Here is a 24,628-nt window from a genome sequence, read left to right as displayed (position 1 = left end):
CCCTAGTCCAAGACCAGTTCGGCCGCGGGGACGGGGGCGAGGCTAGACGCCGCGTCCGGGATGTCAACCGCCGCATTATCGAGGACGAAGGGGGTGACAACCCCCCAGTCTTCAGCACAGCCAGCCAGAACGTGATGGCTGCCGCGCTCCTCCTCAGGGCGATGCCCGAGCCATCGACCCCTGAGGGGAGAAGGGTGCGCCAGGGGCTACGTGGCCTCCTGGAGCAAGCTGTGGTGCAGAACGCAGAAAGTTCTACATCACTGTCCCACGGCACGAGACGCCAAGGGGACCGACCCCCTCCTAACAGAGCACCAACAGTGCAGGGTCCGCCGCCCCCTAACCCGCAAGGGGGCGACAGGGCCCCATCTGTCCACGAACGCGTCGGGGCCAACGCGGACGCTCGGGCCACCCTTGAGGCCAGACGGCGTGACAGGGACGAGGCCGAGTCTCGGCGCTATCGACCGCGCCGAGGCGGGAGGTACAACCCCAACCACGACCGTAGCACGTCGCCGGAGCCTCTGGGCCCCCGCGTCTTCAGCGAGGCCATCCGCAGGGCCAAATTCCCGGCACGATTCCGACAGCCCTCTAACCTCACCAAGTACTCAGGAGAAACCAACCCTGAGCTCTGGCTAGCGGACTACCACCTAGCATGTCAGCTGGGCGGGGCGGAAGATGACTTGCTCATCATCCGCAACCTGCCACTTCACCTGGCCGATACGGCCAGAGCATGGCTTGAGCACCTCCCTGAGCGCATGATCCACGACAGGGCCGACCTGGTCAGGATCTTCGTCGGGAACTTCCACGGCACATACGTATGCCCTGGAAACTCCTAGGACCTCAGGAGCTGCCGACAGAAGCCCGATGAGTCCCTCCGGGACTTCATCAGGCGATTCTCCAAGCAGTGCACCGAGCTCCCCAACATCACAAACTCCGACGTCATCGGAGCCTTCATCGCCGGTACCACCTGCAAGGAACTGGTACACGAGCTTGGTCGCAAGACCCCCACGAGCACCAGCCAGTTGCTCGACATCGCCACCAACTTTGCCTCAGGCGAAGAGGCGGTTGGTGCCATTTTCTCCGACGGCACGGCCAAGGGGAAACAAAAGGCCGAGGCCACCGAGGCCTCGGGCTCACGCGACCCCAAGAAGAAGAAGAAGAAGGGTCGCAAGGGGAAGCAGGGTCAGTCGGACAACAACCTGGTCGCCGCGGCAGATCCCAAGAACCCCAAGCGGGCTCCTGCTGGCCCTGTCTCTTCGACGAAATGTTGAAGAAGCCATGCCCCTATCATAGGGGCCCAACCAAGCACACCCTTGAGGAGTGCACTGTCCTGCGTCGGTATTACACCGACATCATAGTCAAGGAGGGCACTGAAGAGCCCCCCAAGGACGATGACCCCCAGGGAGAAGGATTCCCCAAGGTCAAGAACTGCCTCTTGATCTTTGGGGGACGTGCGGCTCGCCTCACCGCGAGTCAGAGGAAGCGCGAACTCCGAGAAGTTTGCGCAATCAGCACAGCCGTGCCCTCGTACCTCAAATGGTCCGAGAGCGCAATCACGTTCGATCGGCAGGATCACCCGGATCGGATCCCCAACCTCGGGAGTTATCCGTTGATCGTCGACCCCATCATCGCCGAGACTCGTCTCTCCAAGGTGTTGATGGACGGAGGCAGCGGCCTCAACATTCTTTACGCCGAGACTCTGGCCCTCATGGGGATCAGCAAGTCTCGGCTGAGGAATGACGCATCGCCATTCCACGGAGTGGTGCCGGGACATCGCGCCCATCCCCTCAGGCAGATCGATTTGCCCGTCTGCTTCGAGACCCCTGACAACTTCAGACGGGAGGTCCTCACTTTCGACATGGTCGGGTTCCCAGGAACCCACCACGTGATCCTGGGGCGACCATGCTACGCCAAGTTCATGGCCGTCCCCAACTACACCTACCTCAAGCTCAAGATGCCGGGACCAAACGGCATCATCACCGTCAGCACGACCAGCCAGCACGCCTACCAGCGCGACGTCAAGTGCATCGAGCAGGCCGAGGCTCTAGCTGAGTCTCTGTCTATCCTCACCAGCCTCGGCGATGGCGACCAGGACATCCCCGACCCCAAGCGTCACGCCGGAAGCTTTGAGCCGGTGGAGGAGACCAAGCTCATCTTTCTCGACCCCGGGACCTCTGAGGGCAGGGCGTTGAGGATCAGCTCGAGCCTCGACCCCAAATAGGAAGCAGTGCTCGTCGACTTTCTCCGCGCAAATGCTGACATATTTGCGTGGAGTCCCTCGGACATGCCTGGCATACCGAGGGAAGTCGCCGAGCACTCCTTGGACATCCAAGCCGGCTCCAAGCCCGTGAAGCAACGCCTGCGCCGATTCGACGAGGAGAAGCGCCGGCCATCGGGGAGGAGATCCACAAGTTGCTGGCGGCCGGATTCATCAAGGAGGTATTCCATCCCGAGTGGTTAGCTAACCCTGTACTAGTTAAAAAGAAAAATGGGAAGTGGAGGATGTGTGTAGACTATACTAGTTTAAATAAAGCATGTCCTAAGAACCCCTTTCCATTACCTCGTATCGATCAAATAGTTGACTCCACCGTGGGATATGAAATTTTATCTTTTCTTGATGCTTATTCCGGCTACCACCAAATCAAGATGAAAGAATCCGACCAACTCATGACTTCTTTCATCACCCCTTTCGGAATGTTTTGCTACGTAACCATGCCTTTCGGCCTTAAGAACACGGGGGCTACATACCAGCGATGTATGCTCCAGGTCTTCAGGGACCTCATAGGCAAAACGGTAGAGGCTTACGTAGACGACATTGTTGTCAAATCCAGGAAGGCAAGCGGCCTGGTGGCCGACCTGGATGAGACATTCTGATGCCTCAGGGCTAAAGGGATCAGACTCAACCCCAAAAAATGCGTTTTCGGGGTCCCCCGAGGCATGCTCCTCGGATTCATTGTGTCTGAGCGAGGGATCGAGGCCAATCCTGAAAAGGTCTCGGCCATCGCAAACATGGGCCCAATCCGTAACCTAAAGGGCGTACAGAGAGTCATGGGATGCCTAGCTTCCCTCAGTCATTTCATCTCCTGTCTCGGAGAGAAAGGACTACCTCTGTATAGGTTACTTAGAAAATCCGAGCACTTTTCCTGGACCTCCGAGGCCCAGGAAGCCCTTGACAAGCTCAAGGCTCTGCTCACTAACCCTCCCATCTTGGTACCTCCCGCCGAGGGAGAACCATTGCTCCACTACGTCGCAGCCACCGATCAGGTGGCCAGCGCAGCTATCGTGGTCGAAAAGAAGGAAGAAGGGCACGCCCTACTGGTCCAGAGACCGGTGTACTTCATCAGCGAAGTACTGTCCGACACAAAGACCTGATACCCCCAAATCCAAAAACTACTCTACGCGGTAGTCTTAGCCCGACGCAAACTCTGCCATTACTTTGAGTCTCATCCGATCTCAGTTGTGTCATCTTTCCCTCTGGGGGAAGTGATCCAGAACCGAGAGGCTAATGGAAGAATTGCTAAGTGGGCTATAGAGCTTATGGGTGGCGGGATCACCTATGAGCCTCGGAAAGCTATAAAATCCCAAGTTCTAGCGGATTTTGTAGCAGAGTGGATAGGGACCCAACTCCCTCCACCATAGATCCAGCGCTGGCCTCGTCTTCATCTCGCCCCTCGGGGTAAGGATGCGATATGCAATCCGACTCCACTTCCTCGCCTCAAACAACGCGGCAAAGTACGAGGCCCTTGTCAATGGTCTCCACATCGCGATCGAGCTTGGGATCAAGCGGCTTGACATCCGAGGTGACTCCAGACTCATCATCGACCAAGTCATGAAAGAGTCCATCTGCCACGACCCCAAGATGGACGCGTACTGCAAAGCAGTCCGGTGCTTGGAGGAAAAATTCGACGGCCTCGAACTTAACCACGTGTTAAGGAAATACAATGAGGCCGCTGATGCTCTCGCCAAAATGGCATCCGAGCGGGCCACGATCCCCTCGGATGTCTTTGTCAGCGACCTTTATAAGCCTTCCGTCGACTACAAAGACGATGGGGGCTCGGATCAACCCCCAGGCAACTCAGGCCCCGACCCCAAGATCTCCACGCCTCAGGAGCAGGAGGCCATGGACATCGAGTCTGAACCCCCTGCACCAGACGACTCGCCAGATTAGCGCTACCCCTTGCTGCAACGCCTCATCGACGGCACTCTGCCCTCAGACCAGGCTGAGGCACGACGTGTGGCTCGTCGCGCCAAGACTTTTCTCCTCCTTGACGGAGAGATGTACAAGCATAGCTCCTCGGGCATCCTTATGCGCTGCATCCCCCGTCAGGAGGGCATCAAGCTCCTGGAAGACATATACTCGGGGGCTTGTGGCCACCACGCCGTGCCTCGGACGCTGGTAGGAAACGCCTTCCGATAAGGCTTCTACTGGCCCACCACCGTGGCCGATGCCACGGAGATCGTGCGGACTTGTGAGGGATGCCAGTTTTACGCTCGGCAGATTCATCTCCCCACCCAGGCTCTGCAGACGATCCCCATCACCTGGCCCTTTGCTGTCTGGGGCCTCGACTTCGTCGGGCCTCTACAAAAGGCGCCCGGGGGCTTCACCCACTTGCTTGTCGCAATCGACAAGTTCTCCAAGTGGATTGAGGTCCGACCCATCACCAGGATCAAGGCCGAACAAGCAGTGTTGTTCTTCACGGATATCATCCACCAATTTGGAGTACCCAACTCCATAATCACTGACAACGGCACACAGTTCACCGGGCGGAAGTTTGTGGAATTCTGCGACAGGCACCACATACATGTAGACTGGGCGGCAGTCGCTCACCCAAAGACCAATGGTCAGGTGGAACGTGCCAATGGCATGATCCACCAGGGACTGAAGCCCAGAATCTTCAACCGGTTGGACAAGTTCGGAAAAAGGTGGCTCAAAGAGCTGCCGGCCATGATCTGGAGTCTAAGGACTTCCCGAAGCCAAGCCACGGGCTTCACCCCGTTCTTCATGGTCTATGGGTCGGAAGCCATCCTCCCCACAGATCTGCAGTACGAGTCTCCAAGGGTACAAGCTTACGACGAAAACAGCTGCAAGACGTTCCAAGAAGACGCGCTGGACCAGCTGGATGAAGCCAGAGACGTAGCCCTCCTACACTCTGCCAAGTACCAGCAGGCCCTCCGCCGATACCACGCACGACGAGTCCGAGGCCGAGCCTTTCAAGTCGGCGACTTGGTGCTGAGGCTCAGGCAAAGTAACAAGGGTCGTCACAAGCTCACGCCCCCCTGGGAAGGACCCTTCGTCATCGCCGAAGTCCTCCGACCCGGCACTTACAAGCTCGCCAATGAAGCAGGGGAGGTCTTCAAGAACGCGTAGAACATACAACAGCTACGTCGCTTCTACCCTTAGAATTTTGTAAAGATATCCATTTGTTCATTACCTCGAAAGAATAAATGAAAGTTCAAAATTATATGGTTGTTTCCTTTTAGAGAGTAAGCCTCGGATCTGCCTTGCAGAGTCCGAGCCTCCCTCGGGGGCTACACGGGGGGAACCCCCTGTGGCAACTCCGAATCTTTTTTCCTTTTTTTGCGCAAGTCAAAGCACCCCGACCCAAGGTCTTTCTTTCATTTCCTAAAGGAATTTAAGAGGCTGCAGAATCCATCCCCTAAATCTTAGCGAGGTGTGAGCCCGAGGAAAGATCCGCGCCCACGGGCAAGGACGACCTCTACTCACCCCCGAGGATCGGGGGACGGATCCGGACTTCTAAAAAATTACTAAGGAAAAGGGAAGGACTTGGGCTCGGATGCTCTAACAAGCGCAGACCATAAGTAGCTCACCCGACCCCGTGTTGCCGAGGTCGGGTCGGCATAGGGAAAAAAGTGACAACAAGAAATATAAAGGAAATCTTAAAAGGAACAATCATATAAACATTCATACTTAGCATTAATGTTTTATACACGGAACACAAGGCCCACTGGCCTTTGATGTTTACAAAAAAAAGAAAAAACTAACTTAAGGGCTTCATTGTCCTGCTTGCCCAGGCCCCTGCGCGCCGAGGGGGGGAAGCTCCACCTAGGCGTCGAAGAAGGCGGCCAGGGCATCTCCCGGGACGTCCGCGGCGTCTTCAAGCCTCTGCAGCTCCTCTTGGGCCTCCGCCTCGTCATCAGGAAGGACGTAGCCCTCACTAACCGCCGGCAAGTCAATGCCGACATAGTGAGAGCTCACCACCGCCAGGGCTTTCTTCACCCCGGCGTGGAGCGCCTCCCTCATCCTCTCCCCGGCCTGGGAGTAGAGAGCTTCTCCAACTCCACAGCGATGACCCTGACTCGGCCGCCGACACCCGAGCCCCTCGCATGCCGAGGTGACCACGGCTTCTAGAGCCGAGCGGTCCGCGACCTCGGCGTCAAGGGACTTCTACAAGGCGTCGGCGGCAGAGGCTGCCTCGGCCATCTTCTTCTCCAACTCTGTCAAAAAACATAACGGAAAGAACATAAAGGTCAGGAAAGTCAATCCAAACATAAGAAGAGCTAAGGTAGAAAACACAATTCTTACCCTCGGCTCGCTTCTCATTCTCCGCCGAGCTCCGGTGCCAACGAGCCACTTCGCTCTGAGCTGCGGAGAGGTCGGCCTGGGCTTGGTTCAGGGCAAGGTCCTTCTCGGCGAGTAGAGCTTCTAACCAAGCAACCTCGCCCTTATACCCCTCAGCGGTCGCCCTCTGCTCTTAGGACTCCTAGGTGAGGTCGCTGACCCTCTTCTCCAGGGGAGCAACCTTTTCCCGGGCCTCCCGAGCCTCAGTCACGAGGGCCGAGCACTTCTGTCGAAGCTCGACAGAAATCTCACATTCTTTCACGAGCTCCCCCTCGGCTGCCTCTCGCGCGGCCTTCTCGTCGTCAGAGGCCGCCCAGGTGTCCCGCTCCCCACGGAGGAATGTCGACTTCTCTAGGGAAGCGGCTTGGAGCGCCTGCAAATTCAAGCATCAAGCAAAAAAAAATTAGCCCAAACACGCAAACACCTTACCGACAAAGGGACAGAGATCGTACCTAGGCGAACTTGAACATATTGCGGCTCACGAGCTCGGACGCTCGGTTGAGTGCCTCGACGCTCGCGCACCCGCATTCCTCAAGACCCCGCCAGAGATAAGCCTCTGACGGGTCATCCAGCACAAACCTGGCCCTCCCCTCTGGGTCATCAGGGTTGGACCAGATCACGGGGTCCTAGCCCCAAGCCATTCTCCCTCCCCCCTCCCTTGCAGGAGCCTCGGGTCGGGCCAGCTCCTTCCCGTGGGGCCTCACAGGGGCCACCACGCTAAGTGTCCCCTCAGCTCGGCTCTCCTCTACATGACGGTCATGGGCCCCTGGCTAGCATCCCCAGAAGGGGGAATAGCCCCAAGGGCCAGGACCGTTTCTTCTGGCTCTTTGGGCCTCGGCGCCCCCGCCTGCCGGCGGATCCGGCGTCTTCCGCCCGGTCCCCTGCCCCCCTTCGTCGTGGGAGAGCTCCCCCTCTTCGCGACTCAGGGGGAGCGGCGACTTGGGCCTAGCCGACCCAGGGGTCGACCTCGCCCCCCTCTTCACGGCCTTTAGGGGAGCCAGCTCCACCGGGGCCGCCTTGTGCTTCCGGCTGAAGAAGAGATAACGTGAGTCAGAAGAAAGAGAAAATCAAAAAATCAAAAGAAAGACCAAAATGCTAATAACACACCTTGCTCGAGGGGCAGCCTTCTTCAGGGAGCTTGGAGCTCCCCGGGGGCCTCCCGAAATGCCAGGGGCCGTCGGATGGACCCCCGTCTCCCCCGCGGTTGGCGCGGGAGCTTCGACGGTGCCCTCGGCCCGTGGCACCTCAGCCGAGCCGCCTGCCTCCGCCCCGGATACTGGGCGGGGCTCAATCGGACCCTCCGGCACCACCGGCCGTGGGGGTGCTTCGGATCCACCCCCCGGCGCCTCTTCCCCCTCCTAGGGAACCGAGGGGACAGAGCCCTCTCGTAGGGCGCTGTCCTCGTCGTCTACGATGATGTGGGGGACGGTCTGTCCACCCCCCGGTGCTTGGGACCCCTCGAGGGCCGCCGACCCCTCTCGGGCCTTCGACCCCTCTGGGATCTCGATCCCCCCACCAACAGGGGGATCACGTCGTCCTCCTCCGCCTCCAGCTCGTTGAGCCAGTGCGTATTGTCTCCCCCACCCTCTATCTCCGAGACCGAAGTCTCGGGAGAGTCGGGTGGAGGGAGCCCCGCCTTCTCGGCCTCACGATGGTTCTTGGCGGAGATCTCGCGGTGTTGCGCTTTCCTCGCAGCCTTCGCCTTCTGTGCCTCCTTGGCCTTCTTTTGTTCCTCATTCCGGGCCCGATTCTTGGCCTGGAGCTCCTTGTCCTCTGGGACAGGGGGCAGGGAATCCTTGACAATCCCCATTCCCTGCAAACGAGCAACGATCAGGGATAGGGCGGGAAGGAAAAGGAACAAGCACTAAATTGGAAACAAAAACACCATCTTACCAGAGAAATGTAACCCTTTTTAGGGCGCATTGGCACCACCCGGGAGTTCTTCATGTCCGGGTGCGTGGTCTTAGAGACCCGGGCGGCTATGTCCGATGCCGACACCGGCTCCTCCAGCATCCTCGTCCCGACCCAGGGGACGCTCTGGGTCATCTCAAACATGAACACCCACCGCTGCGCCAGCGGGAGCAAGCTCCTCTTGTGGAACACCGTCGCCACCGTGGCCGCGATGACTCTGGCGTCGCGCAGCTTCTCGAGCCCCGCGAGAAGGGAGGCGAGCCTCTTCTCCTCTTCTGCGGGGGCACCCCACGCCCATTTTTGGGGGCACTCTGTCACCATCTTCCCGGTATACTCCGGGAGCAGCCCACCGTCGTTCCGGATGTAGAACCATCCGCTCTGCCACCCCCGGTTCGACGAGGCATGGTGCTCCAGATATACTGGTGAGATCGCTGCTAGCGGAGCTGCAGCGTGCAACCACCGACCCGCAGGGGAAATTTCTCCCCTCCCTCGTAGCGGGCGGACATATCCGCCTTGAAGAGGTGAAGCCAGAGGTTCCAGTGGGGAGGAACCCCCAGGAACCCCTCGCACACCGTGGCGAATACGGCCGCCTGCATCACCGAGTTGGGGTTAAGGTTGTGCAACTCCACCTCGTAGTAATGAAGAATCGCGCGGATAAGCCGGCTGGCCGGAGTCCCGAACCCCCGGTCCAGGAATGACAGAAAGCAAACCACATAGCCCGGAGGCAGGTTTGGCTCCCTGTCGTTCACCGAGGGAGCAATCCACTCCGGCGAGCCGACACCCGTGATAGGGCGGAGGAGCCCGGCCTTCACGCGCGCGTCTAGCGCGGACCTTGTCATGTTGCTAGGGGGCCACGCATCGTCGCCGGCCATGGCTGCGAGCGGAGTGGGGCGTTTGCGGGGCGGAGAGGAGAAGACGGTAGCAAGAGCTTTTTTGCGCGAGAGCGGGAGGAAGGAAACCAATCCCCCGCGGCTGCTTTTATAGAAGGAGCGCACCACGGCCACACCGCCTGCACGGAAGATCGAGGGGAAAAGAGCAACTGTCGCCCGCTCCCTCACCAGGTGAAAAATTCGAAGCGCCCACTCCCTCCGATTCTCACGCCCGCCACACGCGCGCATTAATTTCGCAGGTGAAACGTCGCGTCCGGTCACGGCACAACAGCACGGCCGTTTCGACTCCCCACACACGGCGCCTCAAAAGGAGCGCCCTGAAAAGATATGTCAGGGCGATTCCTTCCAAGGCAAGCAGCGCTCGACCCCCTGCTGACCAAAGTCGCGGGGCGGTCTCCGTCGAGCGCAGATTCCGTCTCGCCCGACCCCATACTGACCCCGAGCAAAAATTGCAAGGCGGTTCCCGTCGGGCGCAGATTCCGTCTCGCCCGACCCCAATACTATAACTAAATCTGAAAACCTTTTGAGGTAAAAAATCCCCAGGCCACGGCCACCTACATTCCAGAGGTTGCGAGACTGACCTGCAAAGCACGTTCGAACAGTCGCCTCAGGATGACCGAGCGAGGGATGACCGAAGATGAGCACAATAGAGGCCATGGTCCGAGCCCCTCAGGGGGTCGGCGCATCTTTGCCAGTCGTATCCGAGACCCATGCGGGTGTCACGCGAGTGGGATCCCATCGAGGGAGGCACCGAGCCCTCAGAACCTAGCGAACAGTTCCGACATCCACCGTGACTTCCCTCGGGTATTTTGAGATGTGCCCATAAGGCCACTAGCCGGCCCCTATCGAATGGGACTCGGACATCCACTTGGATTTACCCGCTTGCAGCTCCCGGGGAACGTCGATACTCGCCCATAGAGGGTAGTACGGCGCAACCCACCCCTCCTCCGAGCGAAAGGAAGAATGAGGGACGTAACTACAAGACGAGAAAGAACCTGATCGACCCTTGTGGGGAAAGGGCTCGGGGGCTTCCTCGCATAATGGGAACATGCACTACGTGTAAAGAACACGCAACCTATCCCTTACATACTCCCGACTACAACACTCAGGGGTAAAAGCCTTTGAAGGAATAACACCATTCCTCCAAAAGGCTCGGGGGCTACACCCGGTGGGTGCGCTCGCGCGCACCCTCCAGAGAAAGTAAAAAAGCTCCAAGACAAACCAAAATAAGTCCCTTGAAAGAGAACCTTTGAAAGGGTGCCTTCACCCCCTCAAAGGCTTGGGGGCTACTGTTGGGTACCATAAAAAGGGATACCCAAAATCAGGGTAATAAAAATCGCAAAAGACAAAGCAAACCATCCGCAATCACCAGGGCGCGGGCCCCGTCTCGTCTTACTCCTCGGCCTCGAGCCCAAACTACGGCTCGCCCGACCCCTTTGGCCTCGGATGCGAGTTCCGCCTCGCCCGACCCCTCTGGGGCTCGGGCGCCAACGCCGCTTCGCCCGATCCCCCAGCACAGAGTAAGGCTTCCAACGCACGGCGCCCGTACCCACGACATGACAGGCGCAGTGACTCCATATCGCAGCAGGGCATGGTGGCGACTATTCCAACCACCCTGGGCACTGTGGCCTTACCTCTTTCACTATGCAACCTTACCTCTTTCACTGTGTCGTACCGCCCCATAGTAAAAGAGGAATGGGAAAGATTAACCAGTGTCGCTATTAGCTATCTTTTCCTACTATTACAGGACAAGGAGCAGTATCACCGACCCGACCCTCACGACTCCAACAGGACTCGGTAAACCTTCACAGGAGCCACCATGCTGTCAACCATGCCTCAAGGACGGGATGGGCAAGCTTCTACAGGGTCAGAACTGTGGCTTCACCACTCAGTAGAGGAAATCTCCAATCGTACATGTAAAAACCTGTGCCCCCTTGAGACTATAAAAGGGGAGCCAGGGCTCACAACCAAGACAGATCCATCCGCACACAATCGCAACACACAAACACCACAACTCTAAGCGAGTTTACTCACAGAGTAGTAACCAGCGCTCTGTCCACCACGCACAAGTCGAGACTTGAGACTTAGCCCTCTCTTGTAACCTGCTTGTACGCCCCTACTACAAGCACCTTCGGGTGCAAGGCAATACAGACCCCGATCTCACTGGACGTAGGGCATCCTTATCCCGAACCAGTATAAACTCTCTGTGTTTCCTTTGCATCACCATCCGGGTTTAGGTGGTCACGCATACTTATACTCGTTTGTGTCTAGACCACGAGTCTAGACGCCGACACATGGGCTCCTCCCAAATCCCATTTTTTCATGTGGCTAGTTTTCCATAACTGGTGTTGGACAGCTGACAGGCTTGCTCGGTGAGGATTTCCCCAGCCAGCCAAATGTTTGTTTTGTGACCAGGAACAAGAAAGCATTCAGCACCTCCGATTGGGTGTGTTTTTGCTAGGCAATTATGGTTTTCTCTCCTGTAGTGCGTCGGACTCTCTTCACTCATGCCTCAGCCCAATGATTCTGCTTGGGAGGACTGGTGGGGAAAGGAGGAAACACTGGAAGAAAAGGATTAAACTCTATCATCATCCTTGGTGCCTAGAGCATCTAGAAACACTGGAATGACTGTATCTTCAATGGGGCTGCACCAAACACTGACATAGATTTGAGTATAGCTAGAGATGAAGCCCGCTGATGGTGTATGGCAGGAGCAAAGGGTCTTTCCTTACTCACTGATCGGAGTTGTTAGTTTGTTAGCTCAGCTTGGTCGTTGTATACTCAGAAACAGGTGCTTAAGCCTTAGAAAACAGGGTAGGTGTGGTGGGGTGTGTGAGTGTGTTTAGGTCTATTATGAATCTTTTTTTATTAATACAATATATATATACGACAACTCTATTCTACACCCTAGGTGTAAAATATATTATTCTACACCGAACTGGAGCTATTAGTTTGTTAGCTCAGTTCGGTCGTTGTATACTCGGAAACAAGTTCTTAAGCCTTAGAAAACAGGGTAGGTGTGGTGGGGTGTGTGAGTGTGTTTAGGTGTATTATGACTCTTTTTTTATTAATACAATATATATACGGCAGCGCTATTCTATACCCTAGGTGTAGAATATTATTCTACACCGCAAGCTAGAACTGAGCAGAGCAAAAATACTGAGTGGTTCTGAACCATGCCGTGTTCAGTATCATCTAGTACTACACTCAAGACCATGAAATACTGAACAATAGTGAAACGTAGATATTGAACGATACTATTCTGCTCAGTATAACAGTTCGGTGTAGAATAGTATTCTACACCTAGGGTGTAGAATAGCACTTGTGTGTGTAAAAGACTAAAGAGTGGACAATTTTTTGGTGTGACAATTTCCTTCGGCCGTCTGTCTGCCATCTATGTGAAAAAAAATCCGCATCCCCCTCACCCCCCACGCCTCCCACCCCGCACTTGACTCCCCCACTCCCCCGACGCCACCTCTCCCACGCATGCGACTCCTCCTCCTCGATCTCTCCCCCACGGTGAGGCACCAGCCCACCAGGCTATGGCTCCAGCCAAGGATGCGAGGCTGCCCTACTAGGCGAGGCGCTGGCCACCAGGGCGCAGGGCCTGCACGCACTCTCTCTCTCTCTCTCTCTCTCTCTCTCTCTCTCTCTCTCTCTCTCTCTTGGCAACCGCAGACCATCGCGGCAGCCTTATGGCAAGTGCCCAGGTTTTCGTCGGGCCCTTGGCCATGTCTTCGCTAGACCCTTCGCCGGCGACGAGCACCAATAGGTACGTCCATCCTTAGCTCTCCCTTCTGTGCGAAGCCGAGGACCCAAACCCTAACTTAAGCTATTTGGCGTACTCAGATCTGATCTAATATCAAGCCTACCAAATTTGATTTTGCTACAAAAGTTATCAAGTGTGCATATGTTCACCGTGTCCTTTTATTGGATCCGGCCCTACTATTAGTCTTGGTTTTGTTGATTTGCTCTGTAGTGATGGAGAGTTTAGGGAGGAACTAACTTGCGAATCCAGCACAAGACAAGCTGGTAATGTTGCTATGCACCTTTCGCTTAGTTTAGTAATAGCAAAATTGCTGGTAATTTTGACTTGATAGTGCATAACGTGAATGAAATATCAGGTTTGTGGTATAATTTTCTTTTAAGGCTATTGAGTGAGGTTTTTGTTTTTGGAAATTGGGAGTGGAGATAAACTTTTGGATGTAAACTGCCGTTGATGTGTACTGATTATCTGCTCTACTGGCAGCGAATATGTGGATGCTCTCACATTGTAGGCAAAGGACAAGGCTTGTTTCTTTTTGGGTGCTTCAGTGCTTTTCTACTCTTCTGATAATCTGAATATCTGCTCTTCCTAGAAACCATCTTGTGTGAGCTCTCTGATTTTCCCCAAATCAATTTAGTTCATAATACAGGTTTTGCACAATAAGAGATCCTGCTGTAGAGATATGTATGTATTTTGTAAGCCTATTGTGTTAGTTTTCCCATTGCTCTGAGCTATAGACAGCATGCGCGGGTTTCACCATGTGCTGAAAACAATTTCTTATTTCTAATTTTGCTTCCCATGCGAGGAATATGGTTTCCAGTATTCTTTATTATAACTTCTTGCTTGCTGATTCACTTCATATGTTTGCAAGATGGGATGTTGTTCTTGTCTATTCAGTTGAACAAATGTAATGAGAGACTAACACCGTTCTATTCCAATACGCTGTGTGTTCTTTCTGGAGGCTAAAAATTATGTTTCCTTTCCAGTTAACTGAAATGGGATTTATATCTGGTGCAGGTTGGGACGATGTAGCTTTATGAATTTGCAAGGCTTCTGTAAATGCTTTTCCTTGGACTCTTGGAGAGGGACATGCAGAGAAGTTAGTATTTTTTAATTACAATGCATCTGAGAATGCTTTCCCTATCCAAATACAACTTTTGCAGGGACCAATAATTGCAATACTTCAGTTTTATTGATTTTATGGTTTGCAAACACTACATATGCCATCAGCTAAGAAGTATATGAGATGTTACTTTTTATGCCTTGGTTTTCATAGATTAAAAAATTTACCTAAGCGTGATAGATAGGCACTGCAAGATATTGAGAAAGTTTTATTGAGCGTACATGACTTGTACAACACTACCTCAAAGCATGTATCTCGAGATATACACTGGTATATTCAATAATACCTAACATGTAATAGCAACCAGCACTGGTCGTGATTACTTGATATGACATAATTTAGTTAGTTGATCATTCACTAGATCCATATACATCTGAACATTTCAAAGTGGGAAGTGACAACATACTCCTTCCACTCTAGGGCATACAATAAGCATGAATCTAATGCAGTTATAGATTGTTCAATGGGCTCTACAACATACTGAATAAAAACAAGCTTATAGTATTAGTGAGCTCAGGAATAGGAAAAATACCTCGATAGTTGCATCTAACAAACAAGCTTATATTAGTGAGCTCAGGTGCCTAGAAGCACTAGGCTAGGGTTAATGTCATTGCATACCTCAATAGCCCCTTGTCTATGCATAAGAAGACTAAACTATCACTGCTACAATGCCTAAGATGCTCAAATATGTGCATATATAACTTGTTGCAATAAGAAACATTTATGTTTGAATTGCTATCATGTTCTTTGTAATATATGTGATGACAATACAACACACGCTCATACATATATTATTGTCCCGTTCATGGCTGCATCTCCATCCCCACACATGCACCGCACATGTTTGATTTCCATCCCTCATCTTATTTTCTCCTTCCAAAAAAACAAGATTTGGGAAAGAAGAGATCGAGATGGACGGTGGGTGGGGTGCTGCTGAAACCGGGGGAGGGCTGTCACCGCGACAGATAGGGCGGCGGTTGCGATCCAGCGCCGAATGGGCGGGGGGTGAGATGTCGGGTGGCACCCGAGGTGACCCCCGTCACCACAGCGCCTGCTAAAGCTAGGGGAGGGTCTATATGGTAGTGTTGGTGAGTATGCGATGTCACGCTCTCTGTCACTATGTTAATTTCACAAACTTTGTTTTTTGGATTAAATATCACTTTAATGTCGGTGTTTATTTCATAGTATTGTTATCTTATCATCCGTAGCAACGCACGGGCACATTACCTAGTATATACATATATAGTTGAGTTCTTCGCAATCCCACTAGGTTGATTGGCTCCATTCACCATTAAGACATCTCATCAAGTCACGATTGCTATCACAACACAAACTAACAATTTTGAAGAGTTGATGGGCTTCCGCAAACTATGTTGATGTTATTTGATTACTGTTATAAATCTCATTCGTAGATCTCCCTTCTCACCCCTACAAATCATAAGGGTATGTCATATTTCTTCTACACCCTCCCTTCTCTTGACACCATAGAAATAACTTAATGACTGTTTTGGGGAGCTCAAGCTTCACGGCTCTTGTAGATTTAGAGTTGTAGCCTAAAATAAATTGTTACATCCAAATGCTCTCAATGGATTTAGTTCTAACTCCACAAATTTGAAGATGATGATGTCATAAATAGGCCCTTGTAGAAACAATGAGGAGCTATCACCTTGTGGAGTTTGAGCCAATCCATCTAATTTTGACCTCAACGTTGTCGTGATTCTCCAATGCATAAATAGTGGAAGATAATAGCATGGCTTGGTTTTTCTTCAGATTCACATAAGATCAAAAAATAATAATGTGATCCGGATAATCTCACCCACCAAGCTAGTAGCAATGCCACCAAGACGATTTTAATATTCTTTCTAAAATTCTCTGAGATTATTTAGTTTGTTGTCAATTCAGAGAATGAAAATGTGGTTTTATATTTTATTTTTAAAAAAAAGTTAATGTAATTTTGTTTGCTTACATTCGTGCCTTTGCACTACCTTTATGGTGTGTAAATGAATTTCTAAAATTTGATCAAGCTATGAATAGGTTATATTCTATTTTCAAGAATAAAACTTCATAGTTTTGTTTCAAACACTAGCTCTAAAAGTGCAAGCTTTAGTTTGAAAAGTCTTGAAAATATTCTAAACTATGTTTACAAAAGGGTCTAAATTCTCAAAATACTTCTTTTAGCATGAAAGTGGCAGGTGCCCTGTCTTTGCATTAAGAGGAAGTTTAAGAGTTACAACAGTTTACATGGACAGTATAACATCCTAGTATTTAACCGGAAGAAACAGGAAAGAAAATAACAGCATCCTGCAGTACGTGCATGTTGGCTGCATGCCAGGTTTGTTTCTTTGTAATTTTCAGAAAATTACATGAACATTTTTCCCTGCGCCATATCATATAGCAAGATGTCCTGTTGGATTATGCTTGCTACTCTGTACATAAACCTCTATCTTTCCTTAACTGAGAGGCAGAGCTCCTGCTAAATTTTCAAAAAAAAAATGCTTGCTACCTGTGCCAACGTTTGCGATTTATTGTTGAAGACTCTTCTATAATGCTCTTTCCATATGTTCCATACTGCATAGATGACTAGCTGAGTGCGTCTTCTATCATCTCCCTGCCCAATCATGGTATACCACAACTGTTTGATTCTTGTACCTGTTGTGTTTTGATGGTCATTGGCAGGTTGAACTTTTGAGCTAATATTGACCGGACCATCTTTGAGAAAGAGCAATCTGCCACCATGTGGCTTGGCTATTCAGTTTCTATTCTGCATAGCTGATAGGTGGGATTTGCCTGGCCTTGTCGCCTGATGATTGTATCTGAAGTTAAGATATTTCTTTGTAGCAGCAGCTAACGGAAAAATCTGCACTTCGGTTCACCCTTGGCCTTCCATATTTTTTTTCCCAAATAACGGATGGATCTAAAGATTGAACATGTAAAGCTGATCTTACACTGAATTTCCCATCTTGTGTGAAGCGCTATATGATCTAGTCAGGCTGATCATTTAATTGGACCGGCTGCAGTTCTTCTCACAGAGAAACAAAGGCCTTGTTTAGTTCTCCACCCAAAAAATTTTCATCCATCACATCGAATCTTTAGACACATACATAGAGCATTAAATGTAGACAAAAATAAAAACTAATTACACAGTTTGGATGTAACTCGCGAGACGAATCTTTTAAACCTAATTAGACCATGATTAGCCATAACTACTATAGTAACCCACATGTGCTAATGGTGGATTAATTAGGCTTAATAAATTTGTCTCACAGTTTTCAAGCAAGCTATGTAATTTATTTTTTATTAGTCTATATTTAGTATTTCAAATATGTGTCGACATATTTGATGTGACACCCAAAAACTTTTCGTCTTGGAGGGCCTAGTGTCTTAATTCTCAAAATACTTTAGAAACATATTCCAAATATAAGTTCAAAATATGTTTTAATTTTAGATTAATAATGTTCCAAAAATTGTTTGTTCTACCTTTCAAAATTCAAGATTTGATTGAAAGTGGTTTTAAAATGGCCATTTAAATTTAGAGCATAAAAAGATTTCAGGTGATCTATTGTCAATGACTTCTCAAAATATAGTTTAAAGTGGTTTTCAAAATAGAGTTAACAAGGTTTTCCTAAATATGTTTGAAAAAAAATCAAAGTCAAAGGTTTGAAATATGTTTTGAAAGACTAAGCTGGTGCCTATGGGGGGGTGAATAGGATCAACAACTAAGTAAGCAATTAAAAATTAATTTGCAGTAGTCTGCCAAAATCGGTCTAGTCAATTTTACCGACTGTCCTGCAGTTACACTGCAGAAACTGGTATGGTAGATTCTGCTAGGGCACAAGTGTTGTCAATCAATTACTAAACTTAGGCTTTCACTTATACTAAAGGAGGAAATAAGAACCTAAACTATTGTGTCTCTCCATGCCAAATAACACTTAGAACTAGCTCATCCTTAGTCTGTCACGCGTATCCTTTTAAAACCGATTGAAAACTACAATTAGGAGCATGAAAATATAAGAGCACAATTAGTATGCATAATTATGGCATCACTAAATAATGCCGCTGCAAAAAAAACATTAGTGACGATTATTGTATCATCATTAATCCCTAGAACTGAATTAGGGGTCTAGATGCTTTTAGCTACTATTTTGCAAACTGGCCTAGGTCGTTATGTTTAGTTGCGTAGGTTATGGACCTGGGCATAAGTTAAGTATATTCAGTTCCAATACCTAGTTTTTTTTAGTTTCAACAGCTAGCTAGTTTCTGTTCAAGTATATAGGTCATGCTCTTTGACTAACATAACTGGTAGTTTTTGTGAATGGAGTATATATACTCCCTCCCCCTTATTTGGAGGGGGCGTTGCTTCTCACCAATGCCCATATCGTTGATCCAAATGCCTCTCTAGCTCCCCCGACCTTTATTTATGAGGCTTTTGAGTTTTGTGGGAATTCTGATGAGTTGGATTGAGAGATTTAGTGATCGAAAGTAAAAGAATGCAACCAAATGCTTAAGCACTTGTAGGTTTCATCAATAGAAAGCTCAAGGAGTTTGAGGGCAAGGAGGAAAAGTCTCATAAACAACATGGAGTTTGATGAGCTCCCACGCTTGTGGTAAGCTGTGAGAAAGTGTGAAGGCTTTAACTTCGCCTTCACAAGGGAAGAAGTCCTATAGTGAAGCAAAGAAGATGGTTGGAAGAGATGTCGCTTAAGCTTCATACTTGGGTCGCTTGGAGCTTCCTCAACTGAGACGTAGGTGTTGCATTAATTGGACTTGGCCTATGATTAGTCTAGCAATTAATTAAAGAAATTTCAAAGGGCCACAATAACTGCTAAGTGAGAGTGAGATTAGTGCAACATGGTACAGTCACTAAGAAGGTGCTCAACTTAAATAGGAAGCTTGTTGGTGCTCCTATAGACAAGGTGAAAGTGAGAGTTGGGTTGAGTCATAAACCACGTGCATTTGTAAACAAATGTTGTGCCCAACTCATTTAGGACGAGTCACACATGACCATGTACGTCTTCCCCTCTCCTTCATGGGAGACACATCATTCCTCACTCTCCTTTCTTTTTGAGCTTGAGCTGCTCTCTGCCATCCATGCGCATGAGGGGCATGTATGCCTCCTCTTCTCTTTCATGAGAGACACATCCTTCCTCGTTTTCGGCCTTTCTTTTTTAGCTTGAGCTGCTCTTTGCCATCCCTAGCCTGAGCTCCTTGCGCGCACGAGGAGCTTAGGCGAGGAGGCCTTCGGAACTTTGTCCACCAGCGTACCTGCACTGTTGTATAGGTAGGAAGGCGATTAAGTTTTTGGAGAGCACTTCAGAGTGACTACTTAGCGTTTGCTCTTTCCCTAAGCATTTGCTCCGGCAGCTGCGTTCTTTCTGAGCGAACGACTACATCGACGACCGGCCAGCTCGTAGGACGCTGTTGTTAGCAACAGTGCTTCCTCTAAACTCAAGGTACAAACTAAACTCATCTCTAGCACATATGGCGATGTGTGTTGTGATATTGTAGTTAGAGTTCGCTGCAACTTGGTTCGGTAGCGGATCCGTATATGCAATGAATGGATTGCTCTTTTTGTATATGTAATGTCATATGCGATCGGATTGCTCATTTTGTATATGTCATGTCATATGCGATCGTATTTATGGATCAAAGATGCAGTAGGTCCTTCCTTGGAAAGGAACCGAACTTAAGAAAACAAATTATCATGCCTTCACTTTGGTTTGTGCTTCACTCTTGAGTCTTTTATTTGATTTGTGCTTCACTCTCGATCTACTTGGTTGTGCCTATTTATGAGTACAGGTGCTTTGTTGACTCGCTAATCAACTCCACGAATATCTCCAAGTTCGTTTGATCTTGAGCTTTCTATTGAACCGTGTAGCCTACACAGATTTCTGCATAACTTACACATACGTGCATAAGTTACGGACAAATCCGCTGCTTTGAATTGTGGAAGATTTTTTTAGAAACGCCTATCTACCCCTCGAGACAACATCCCGACCCTTTCAAGAAAGTCTCGAGGCGCACACGTTCCTTTACCTTTGGCTAATCTGCTTGCAGTATTTCAAGATCGGCATTATCCTAAAATGTCTATGCAAAAGAATGATGGGCGAGCATAAACAACTTAATCGTCACAGCCCAACCAAAATTAGCGTGCAGAACATCCTGACATCGTGATTCATCAAAATACAAGCCTGAATGGGCATACAGAGACCTATAAGATCATATAGCTCTCCCACAAAAGCAGCAAATCAAGAAATTGTTCAGGCACGAATCCATGCCCTGAAGCAAGATGAGTCTTAATGTAAATGATGCCTCAGTGCTGTAGCAAAAGCTACTCAGATGTCTACCACGTTCGAGATCACAAAAATGACAGCACAGCACAAACTGTGACCAGATCCCAACTATCTCCACCATAACTCAGGTGGCAGTGGTCTCTCCAAAGGTGGGTGGGCAACTGCTCACTTCTTTGTAGCAGCCTGGCCAATAAATTTCGTAAGAACGTAGCAATCCGGTGGTGTTATGTTCATATAGTAGTTATGTATTGTCTGTGTTATTTCGAACCCAAACTTCTTGTAGAAAGCGATTGCATCGTCGTTGTTGGTCTGAACATGCAAGTATATCTCAGAGATGCTTTGCTTTGCTGAGAGATCGAACACATGATTCAGCAGCTTTGTCCCTGTCAACAAAAAATCGGCCAAATATAAATATAAGATGGCATAGATCTTATTATGTAGTACAATTTTATCAGCAATTCAGCATAGAGCAGAACAGTTCAGAGTGGTGTTTTCTTTTTTGTTGTAGCTCAGCCATGGGAAGTCAACCCAAAAAAACACAATACTCGTATTCTTTTTCAACTGCATCCATCTTCAGGAGCAAGTAACAGTAACAGTACAGGTGGCCAACAGAAGTTGCAAAGGAATACCAGATTCAAGATCTCTGAATGTTTTCTTGTGCACATTAAGGATTTCCAAGAAACCATCATGTTGAACTTTTCACTTCTACAATGAACTCAAGTGTAAACAGCAGAAAGTTGCCACACTAGGTCCATATGTAGTGTTATATTTGATCATAGCTCCTAAAAGTCTATCTGCAATCTATGAAACATTGAAACTCGACAGCAAGAAAATAAATGGCAGGGTCAATGGTGGTGTAGGCATGTAGCTTAGTATTTAGTGGACTCTAGAACAATCAAGTGAGTAAAAGTGACTATGGTTAGGGAAAGACTGAAAGAGACTCAGAGCTTAAAAAGAAAGTACACGATTACTGGCAAAATCTACAAAAGTTATTATCATGCTATATAGTTATTACATAATGATTATTTAACCTTCCCTGTGAAGTTAAAATGTATGTTACCTTTACCTTGATATGGAAAATCTACAAGTAATAACCCTGATTATCTAGCATGAGGCTTCAGTTGTGCTAAAAAACAAGCTCCCTAAGGGCAAGTGAATTGCTACACATCAGCGGTCTCGTCTCATGTAGTGTCGCGTATGATTTTTGCTGATGTGGAGGAAAGAAAGAGAGGAGATAGGAGGTTGTTGTTTCGCAAAACAACCACCTCATGAGCTAAAATTCAGGACTATGAGACAACTATAATACCATCTAATGACTTGTTGTTGTCATGCCACTCACAACTTTACTTTATTCCATGCATAAATTAAGGAATCTGTGAGTTACTACGAGATAACTTAAAAGACAACTGTTGTACATGTTGTCTATTAAGTAGTCTTAAAATTACATGGCACTACATGAGACCACCTACGAGACAATACCAGTGTACTTTCCCTAAAGAATAAGCACACTAATTTTAACTTCTCTAGTTCTCTGTAGTGACACTTGCAGATTATTGCTTAAGCATTGACACTTGGGAAAAGCAGCAACAATACGCACCAACTCTACTAGGAGATGAAAGCCTAGTAGCTAAATGCAAGCAAGCTGAGAAGACAATGCTAGTAACATAAATTGCATCAGCTCTAGCAAATAAATAGCAGTTCAATTTTTCACATAGGCTTGCTAATAGTGCCACCTAAACAGCTTATACGATGACCTACAACACATCAGCACTGTCAGTGAAGTTGGTAAGTACATACTACCTTTTTAGGTTGAGTTGAAAGAAGATAGTGTTAGAGCATTGTTTATACAGTTGAAGTTAGGTTGTGATTTGTAAATAAAATGAGAATCAGTACATCTACAATAACAATACAATTGATATTAGTTTGACGATATCAATTATCAGGAATAGATGTGCGGACTCAAGATGTAATCACCAAATATCTATTGAAATCAATGATGATGCACACATATCTGTCTTCCAAGGCATTACAAACATCATAGCAAACAGGTTGGTCGATCTCCTCAAATAACTGCAAAAGTGAATCCGAAGGGGAAAAACTCACCAATACCAAGACCCCGATATGGTGCCAGTACACCCAAGGTCATAATGTAAACTCGGATTGCTCCTCCTTCCTTCTTCTCCAGGCGACAAGCTATCGCGCCAACACAAATATCGCTGTAGTAAGCTGCAGACAAATGCAGGGAAATAACAGTTCAGCTGTTGGCATCACTCATCAAGAGGGGCAGCAACCAATTTCACACATAATCAGCTGAACCAATAGATGAATCAATATAATCAGTATCTACCCCCCAAAAAATGCGTCCGTACAACCTGGGGGCATTACCCAGCCTAAGCACCACAGCTACCATGACCGTACAAGATCGGGCCTAACCAAACAAATCATCCCTTTTTACACATCACATTCGTCTGAATCCTAACGGCGTCTTCTCAATCTCGCCGCAACAGCTCGTCCTTTTGGACGCCAATCGTAGATCCAATGACTCAAGGGGTGCAATCGTGGCATAGAGCAGAGAACAGAGGAGGGAGACGGGGGTCGGATAGAGGAGTGGATGGCGCACCTAGTTTGGAGAAATCCTTGGAGGCGATGGCGTCCTGGTAGTATTTTTCGTTGTAGCGGACAGGGAAGAGCGCCGTATTAAGCTTCTTGAGCTGCATCACGTTCTTATCCCGCACCCCGTCCAGCGACGTCCGCTCGACGCCGCCCCCTCCGGCGCCGCTGCCCTTCTCTTTGCTCGCAGCGACCTCGCCGTCCCCCGCGCCCATCTTCGCGCTCCCTCCTCCCTCCTTGGTTTGCGTCTTTCTCGGCGGAGTCGACGGAGGAGGAGGAGGAGGCGGCGGCGGCGGAGGCGTCAGAGAGTTGAGAGTTGCGTGCGGCGCGAGCACGGCGGCGGTGGCGTTAGGCTGACCTTCCACTCTGGTCCTGGTGCGGTTGGGGTCTCCCAGCCAAAAACCCTGCTCCCGGCTCTTGTGCCGTTTGGCTGTTCCCGGTTCCTCTCGCTGTCGTGTGGGACCCATTCTCTAGGCACGGTGGAGCGGTAGGCTGCAAAGAGACAAAGATGTACTAGTTGCGTTGCGTGCACTTGCAACAATTCTCTTTTTTCTTATTACACATGCTTTTAGGCTCTGTTCGCTTTGTATTTTTTCTATCAATGAACAGTATTTTCAGTCACAAAATATTACCTAGAAAATGATGTCAGTATTTCATAAATCCTAGCGACCCAATCATTGAAGAAATTAATACTAGGGTATATGACTTTTTACAAAAGTTGCTATGAAAACGCTTGAAAAGCTGAAATCTTGTTTGGTTAAATAGTTGTGGCTTTCGAAAAAGCTTCTCTCACTCACAAGTGGACCCTACACGTTATGGACTGCAAGACTCCATCTTCTTCTTTGCTGACTAGTTGGTGCTAGGCGCGCGAAGTAGTCAATGGAGGGGCTCGCCGGCCACGACCGTAGACAAAGGAGGGGACTCGATGGCAACCATAGTGAAAGGGAGGAGGCTCACATGTTGTGGGCGTAGTCAGGGGAGTGCACGAGAGGGCTCGTCGACCTAAGAGGATGGGGTTGTGCCTGCACCCGCCCGCTCCGGGGTCGGGGCCACACCTTCACCCGCTGAAGCCAGGTACGAGGCCGCACGCCCGCCCGCAAGTGCTAGGGACGGGGCTACGCTTCCATCCACCAGTGCTAGGGACGGGCTGGGATGGAGCTTGCACGTCGTGCATGGGGAAGGAGCTCACGCCGGCCATAGGGCCTCGCCAGCCTGACCTAGGACCTCGCGTAAAAACTAAATGTACTAGCTCATACACTTGTTTTCTCATTTTCAATGTACTAGCTCATACACTTGTTTTTCTCATTTTCAATTCTCATGAAAACTAAATGTGCCACCCCCAAGGCCCCTAATAGAGTAGTTCCAATAAACCAGACTTAAAAGATGGGCCATATTTGGATGATAGCTATAGTATTAGACCGCATTTGGTAAAAGCAATAAGGTCACTTGCAAACAGCTTTT

General features: G+C 49.5%; 1 protein-coding gene and 1 long non-coding RNA gene across 2 annotated transcripts; one reads left to right on the top strand and one right to left on the bottom strand.

Moving 5' to 3' along the window:
• Window positions 12,816–14,403, top strand: LOC110433545. The gene is made up of 2 exons (XR_002451012.1): window positions 12,816–13,150; window positions 14,162–14,403. It is a non-coding gene; the product is annotated as an uncharacterized LOC110433545 (long non-coding RNA).
• LOC8084808 (N-alpha-acetyltransferase 50) lies at window positions 20,380–23,600 on the bottom strand. The gene is made up of 3 exons (XM_002455890.2): window positions 23,178–23,600; window positions 22,661–22,783; window positions 20,380–20,940 (listed from the first exon to the last, which is right to left on the bottom strand). Exons 1-3 carry the CDS (start codon window positions 23,380–23,382, stop codon window positions 20,723–20,725), a joined length of 546 nt encoding a protein of 181 aa, XP_002455935.1. The 5' UTR covers window positions 23,383–23,600; the 3' UTR covers window positions 20,380–20,722.

This window comes from Sorghum bicolor, chromosome 3, assembly GCF_000003195.3.
Source record: "Sorghum bicolor cultivar BTx623 chromosome 3, Sorghum_bicolor_NCBIv3, whole genome shotgun sequence".
NCBI lineage: Eukaryota > Viridiplantae > Streptophyta > Magnoliopsida > Poales > Poaceae > Sorghum > Sorghum bicolor.
Note: the sequence above shows the minus strand (reverse complement) of the source record. Positions and strands in the feature narration are given on the sequence as shown.